The sequence below is a fragment of the Leuciscus leuciscus genome (genome assembly GCF_965113295.1).
Source record: "Leuciscus leuciscus genome assembly, chromosome: 15".
In the NCBI taxonomy this organism is placed as follows: domain Eukaryota; kingdom Metazoa; phylum Chordata; class Actinopteri; order Cypriniformes; family Leuciscidae; genus Leuciscus; species Leuciscus leuciscus.
This window is the reverse complement of record NC_138739.1, coordinates 28,284,221-28,290,911: the sequence shown is the minus strand read 5'-3', so window position 1 is coordinate 28,290,911 and position 6,691 is coordinate 28,284,221. Positions and strand designations below refer to the sequence as shown.

Genomic DNA, 6,691 nt, shown 5'->3' with positions numbered 1-6,691 from the left:
CAACATTATCAAATAAAGTTTTGACTATATAGCTTTAAATCATAAAATGAATTTCCTCATCTCGGCCTTCAAATACATTTTTATTTTAAAGAGATGAGTTAAAATTTGATATTTTATCTGCACTGTAAATAATTCTAAATACCTTACAAGAATTTTAATTTTTAGAATGTTTATTTTACATCAACTGGTTCAAATGAACAGCTTTGCATAATTCAGCCCAATTTTCATATTGGTCAGAACAAAAATGGTAGACCGGCTCATTGCCTTCCGCCATGATTTTTAACACTAAATGAAGCCTATGTTACACTCTGCGCCTGCGTGAGACTTATTTTGCTTAATGCAAATACAGTTTTAATGATAATTAAAATATGTAACCATAATGCTAACCCTCATGGATTTAATCCTGGCTTATCTAACTGGTAACCATTTAATTCCTACCATCTTGAGCCCGCCTTGGAAGTTTGAGGCCCCCTAATGGGCTCCGGCCCTCTGGTTGAGAACTACTGCATGAATGCTTGGTATATACATTTTAAACGCAGACAATTAAATGCATATTAGACTTGTGAAACAGTGACCAGTGTAAGCCTTTATTTTAAAATTGCACATTTAATGTTACAGATGTGCTGAATGTTGTAATAGGAAAACCAAACATGGATGATTGAACTCATATTGAACCAAACAACTGGTTTTGAACTAAATGAGTTTATCCAGGTTGCCCTTCCATGTTCCGTTATTCATTTTGTTATGAATCCATTGAAGGTATTGGGAAATGTCAGTGTATCTTGTGCAGTGCTCTCCATTTGATTCCTTTTGGTAATAAGATACAATTCCATGAGCAACATCTCCACAAACAAGAGGACCCCCAGAGTCTCCCTGTGGATGATATCATTTGATTATTAGTATATCCAGAATGCACTAACAATACACCATGGATAATAATTTGTAAGTGATGCCACTTGAAATACCTCTGCTGGTCCAGTTGTTCCCTCACTGCACAGAGTGTCGGGTGTCCCACAGTTTTTGGAGTCCATCAGAGTTACACTTGCTTCTTTGAGGACCCTTGATGGAGGCCCACGGCCGTAATCCTGCAAGCCCCAACCCAAGACCATGCAATCCTTTAAGATCGCATTTTTGGGATTCTCTTTTTTTGGCAAGGCGATAGTCTTCACAGTTTTGTTCAAAGTTGCATTGGTTTTAAGCTGAAAGGCAAGGTGCAAAGTTCTACATTTCTTTCTATGTTTTTCTGTATTTTAAAGAATGTATTGATTAGATTTTTAGTATTTATTAGATTAAATATGAATTAATCAGATTTAGCCAAATTATATTCTGCAAACATCAGGTTTCCTGTTATGAAAGGCCATTTTTCAAAGGCGTGATTCTAATTATAAATGGTTCAACGTTATATATTACCTTTAAAAGCATGATGTCATGGCCTGGTTTATTGCTGAATTGTGGATATGGAAATGTATGAACAGCTACTCCTTCAGGTAAAAAGTTGGTGTCATTGACGCCTAAATACACCTTAAGATGACTAAAGATGACACACACAAAAAATAAACAGATACAAAAATTTACAAAAATATATTTTTCAGGTAACACTTTACAATAAGGTTCATTAGTTGAACCTTTTTGTATTTCTTATTGTTAGTTCATGTTAGTTGAACTAACAATAAGAAATACACGCGTTACAGTATTTATTCATCTTTGTTAATATTAGTTAATAAAAATACAGCTGCTTGTTCCTGTTAGTTAATACATTTACTAATGTTAACTAGTACAACCTTTGATTTTAATAATGCATTAGTGCATGTTGAAATTAATATTAACTAAGATTAATAAATGCTGAAGAAGTATTGTTCATTCTTAGTTCATGTTAACTAAGGTTAACTAATATGAACCTTATTGTGAAGTGTTACTATATTTCAATACAAAGATATTGCCACTTTGGATATCAAAAGTTTGAGGCAAGTTGTATACCCTTTCTAATTCCAAAATATGATAATTCATTTCACCAACCTTCCTTTACAGTGGGCGGCTGTCATCACATAATCCTCTCTTACCAAAAAACCACCACATAATGCTTCGGATTTAGAGTCATGAATGTAGACCATGTAGGGTCGACTGTGTGGAATGGAGACTTTCCCGCCAACAATACCATCATGCATGGAGAAACCTAAGAAAGAGTTTAGTTCTATTAAACAATTCGACAGCATATTCTGAGAAACAAACTTTTGTAAATACATAAGTAGATTAGATGTGATCACCTGGAGTGCAGGAGCGCAGCAGTAGCAGACTAGCTATATGCCAAAGGATGCTCATTGTTGACAGCTCAGTCACACTCGGTATATGCACCACAGAAAGGTTGTCTCCTGCTTTTATACAGAGTCAAGAGACCCATACCCGGAAGTTAATGGTAGAAGCTGCAGCATGCTCTGTATCCAGATCAGTTTCACTGATGTAAAAGCTTGTTATGATCACAAATCAGTGATTATCATCAGCTCTCGCTGTCTGACAACTCAAACTTTGGTGATAACATCAGACAGCCCACGATCAGTTGAATTTCAGTATCTGTAATTTAAGCAACTTCTGGTACCTCGTTTACCACATTTTATCAGCTACAACTTTTACAAACCCCTTTGACCCCAGAACAGCTGTAATTCTTTGTGCCACTGATTCAGCAAGACCCTGGAAACATTCTTTAGAAATTCAAGTCTCCATTGACATGGTAGCATCACGCAAACTGCACATTTGTGATGTGAATCTGCCCTTTCTTCACATTCCAAGGGTACTCTTTTGAGATCTTGAGACTGTGGAAGCCATCGGAGTTCACCGAACCTCTTGAGCATGTGTGCGTGCTTTTATGAGTGTTCTTTGTGTTTCCTTGTTGCTCAAGACACAACTCATTCAAGTATTCTCTTTCAAAGATGGATCCTCGTTGACCAAAATCTTGACCACAATCTTGACTTCACAAGGGGTTATCCTTGTCTTTCAGATACAGAGACACTTGTTCAAAGGGGTTTGTCCATCTAAGTTGTGACATCCACTTTGACAGTAGTTGTAAGGTTTCCCAGATGTATATGTACAGCTCTGGCCACTTGGATAAAAGGTGAAACATCTTGACTAACAGAAATTCATTAATCTGACCAGAATAATCTACCAGAAAATGTGACTAAAACTGAGAATCTTCGCAGTCAAATATTGCATTGAATTCAAAGCTTGCACTGTAAATGTGACCACTGTGATAAAATCGTACAGTGAGGTGAAGTTGCAGCAATGGAATTACATTTACCTGCCCAAATAAATATGCAAACAGCAATCCTAGAGGGTTTGCTGTGCTTTGCGTGATCACCCTTAAAGTTGTTCAGCAACAGAGTTCAGTGGGCCAGAGGTTTTGTAGCTCCTCGTAGAGTCCTCCAAAACAGGAAATCCATTTTCATGGCTTTCATTACACGTCTTTGATGGATGTAATAAAATGCGCATTGAACAAAAACGCTGTTTTGAGTACCTCTGATATTAGCGATGTGGTCACATAGTTCCTGAAGGCTGTAATGCTATATGCTTGCTTTAGCCATGCAAATACGCCAAGCAGTAGCACAGGAATGCCCATTAAGAAACTTCCTACGTCTAGACTGAGGTATGTTCTTCTCATACCTGAACCACAAGACGTTATTATAATTATTGTGAATGAAGCGCAGACGAGGTTTCTGTGAGCGAGGGACGGTGGGGAATGGGTTGCATGCAGAAGACTGGGTCTCGAACAGTAATGGGAATTACAGGAGGAGGTTTGGAGAGGCCGAGCAGAAGAAAGGGGGGCAGCGGGGGGGTGTCTAAAAGGACGTTTACCGGCAGACTGTCAGCTTTATTAGAACCAGGGGGTTGACTATGGGATGGTTAAGCAATTAGACGTCATGATAGAAGCAGGGAACGAAACGACAGTTGTAAAAAGTCCATCAATCACCGCGCAAATCACGATTATTAAGAATAAAAGGAAATGACAACAGTGCGCTTCCAAATAAGAAAGTAGCATAACACACTTCGATATCTGGCCACTCTTAAATGAAAATGCATGTGAGGATCTAGTCAGATCATGTCACTAGGTTTGTGTGATGCTTTGTGTTTGGGTAATCATCAAAATCTTCTGGATTTGAATGGTTTCAGTTGATAATGTCTGAGTTTGGTTCGTGACTTCACAAATGTTCGCCGTGATGTTTTGCATCGCTTTCAGGCCCAATAAATATCATCGCTATTTGCTTCGTCTACTCACAAACAGAAGCTGTTAAGTTTATTTTGCAGTTCTCAGAAGATCACCAGATAAAGCCTACACATGCAATGTTACGTGCCACAGTGGAAATGTGTGAGAATGTGGTTTTGAGTAAGTTTCGATATGTTTTCTGTATGCTTCCCTGAAGCTCGTCTCTGTACCAGTCAAGACTAGAAGAGGATAGGAAAGGAGACATGAATTAAGAGGGGAAGATGAGCAGTGGCAATGCGTTCCAGACATGACTAAACACCTATTTGTCTGAGCACTAAATCCACCCTTCGCTGCTTCCCCATAAAAATTCTACCCTTTAAATTTATATTTTTCCTACATTATTACTCATAAAATGGATCATCTGTGTCTGTGCTAGTGCAAAACAGAGGTGTTTCATTTGAGTGATGAGACAGGGTAGTCTTAAAAGACAAAATAGCTCCATAAAAGTATACGACTTGGGCACTATTGCTAGTTTTCGGAAGATGTAGTAGTTTTTTGTGAATAAAAAGTGCAATTTACACCATTATTCATTGACAGTTACTTGAATGTCAGTAAAAATGTTGAAATTGTAAGACGAGCTGTTGATTGTAGTGTAACTTGATCTACTGCATCTGTACATTGAATTGTTTATTACTGTAATTTATATATGTACCTACTATTTATTTTTCATTGTCTTCCTTTTTTTTCTTAATGCTGACATCCACTGTTGCTGTATTTGAATGTTCAAGAAAGTTTTGTTTATATCTGTATTATCTGATTTGTTCATAAATCATTCAATAAAGTTTTCTTTAAAGTTTATATTTCTATAAAATACAAAATACATAGAAGCCTGATTGGTCCATGGATTGTACGTCAACGGCGCCGCCATATTGGTCCAGGCAACTTGCCGTAACTCTCACATGTGGACTGAGAAAAGAACCCTGACTATTTTGAGGTTTTACAAACCGTCGTACAATCCAAACCATTTCTCGGGGAATTGCCATTCACATGTAAGTCTGAAGAGTTGTTTTTGGTTTTATTTGGTCATTGTAACATTATGCTGACAACTAGTTGGCCACCAAAGTCAGACTATTAATAGCTAGCGATAACGCTAGTTAGCTTTGAGAACTGAGGCTTTAAAAAAATAAACTAATATAAAGTTTACATGATTCTCTTGAAGTCTGATTTTATATTAGATTTTATATTATGAATTAATCCAAATCGCAAGTGAGTCTTCCATGCATTGCAGTGAGCCAGATACCTTTGACAGGATAGCTCAGGCTGTCAGAATTACAGATAGAGTTAAACCGTCTAATCTCACCAAAGAGCAGGTGTTTTGATTGCTTGTCATCTAATTGGCTCATTTATATTTTTTTCCCATTCTAGCCAGTGGCAACCAGGATAACGTCAAGGAAGACTGAAGAAAGCCTGTCAGTGGACTGTTCTCTGCATTTTCCAACAGACGTGTGCACCTCTCCTGCCTATCATATTATTATATGACTTAAACAATTAAATGATGATATACTACTGACTATTTTATTTACTATTTTTATTTTATTTACTATTATTTTACAGTTTATGATATATATATATATATATATATATATATATATATACATATACAGTACAGGCCAAAAGTTTGGAAACATTACTATTTTTAATGTTTTTGAAAGAAGTTTCTTCTGCTCATCAAGCCTGCATTTATTTGATCAAAAATACAGATTTTTTTTATTTTATTGTGATATATTGTAATAATTGTTATTTAAAATAATTGGTTTTCAATTTATTATACTTTAAATGATCATTTATTTCTGTGATGCAAAGCTGAATTTTCATGATCATCCAGTCTTCAGTGTCACATGTGACATCCAGTCTTTAGAAATCATTCTAATATTCTGATTTATTATTAGTGTTGGAAACAGTTCTGCTGCCTAATATATGATGAATAAAAGGTTAAAAAGAACTGGATTTATTCAAAATAAAAAAATATATTTTCTAATAATATAAATCTTCTTTATTATCACTTTTTATCACTTTAACACATCCTTGCTGAATAAAAGTATTGATTTATTTCAAAAAAAGAAAGAAAAAAAATTACTGACCCCAAATTACTGACCAGTAGTGTATATTGTTGTTACAAAAGATGTCTATTTTTAAAACATTAGCTTTTTTTTTTTTTTTTTACTTTTTATTCATCAAAGTATCCTAAAAAAGTATCACAGGTTATGAAAAAATATTAAGCAGCAGAACTGTTTCCAACTTTGATAATGAATGATCATATTAGAAAGATTTCTAAAGGATCATGTGATAGACTGGAGTAATGATCCTGGAAATTCAGCTTTGCATCACAGAAATAAATGATAATTTAAAGTATAATAAATTGAAAACCAATTATTTTAAATTGTAATAATACATCACAATATTACTTTTTTTTTCTGTATTTTTGATCAAATAAATGCA

At 35.3% G+C, this 6,691-nt stretch overlaps 1 protein-coding gene across 2 annotated transcripts; it reads right to left on the bottom strand.

The window, feature by feature from the left end:
- Positions 1–566: 566 nt before the first annotated feature.
- On the bottom strand, positions 567–5,760 carry LOC309476796 (granzyme-like protein 1). 2 transcript variants are annotated; one of them, XM_082139950.1, is made up of 5 exons: positions 2,265–5,760; positions 2,017–2,173; positions 1,411–1,531; positions 966–1,199; positions 567–873 (listed from the first exon to the last, which is right to left on the bottom strand). In XM_082139950.1, the coding sequence occupies exons 1-5, from the start codon at positions 2,317–2,319 to the stop codon at positions 694–696; spliced, it is 747 nt and encodes a 248-aa protein (XP_081996076.1). In that variant the 5' UTR covers positions 2,320–5,760; the 3' UTR covers positions 567–693. The 2 variants fall into 2 exon arrangements, with proteins under 2 accessions (XP_081996076.1, XP_081996075.1); XM_082139949.1 differs by lacking the exon at positions 2,265–5,760 and having other exon boundaries at positions 2,017–2,250.
- Positions 5,761–6,691: the final 931 nt, after the last annotated feature.

Coding starts and splice junctions, on each gene's coding strand:
- LOC309476796 (XM_082139949.1), bottom strand. CDS start 2,243: ATGTATTTACAAAAGTTTGTTTCTCAGAATATGCTGTCGAATTGTTTA. Junction 1,200..1,410: donor ATGACATCATGCTTTTAAAG/GTAATATATAAC, acceptor CTTGCCTTTCAG/CTTAAAACCAATGCAACTTT. Junction 874..965: donor GAACAACTGGACCAGCAGAG/GTATTTCAAGTG, acceptor TATCATCCACAG/GGAGACTCTGGGGGTCCTCT.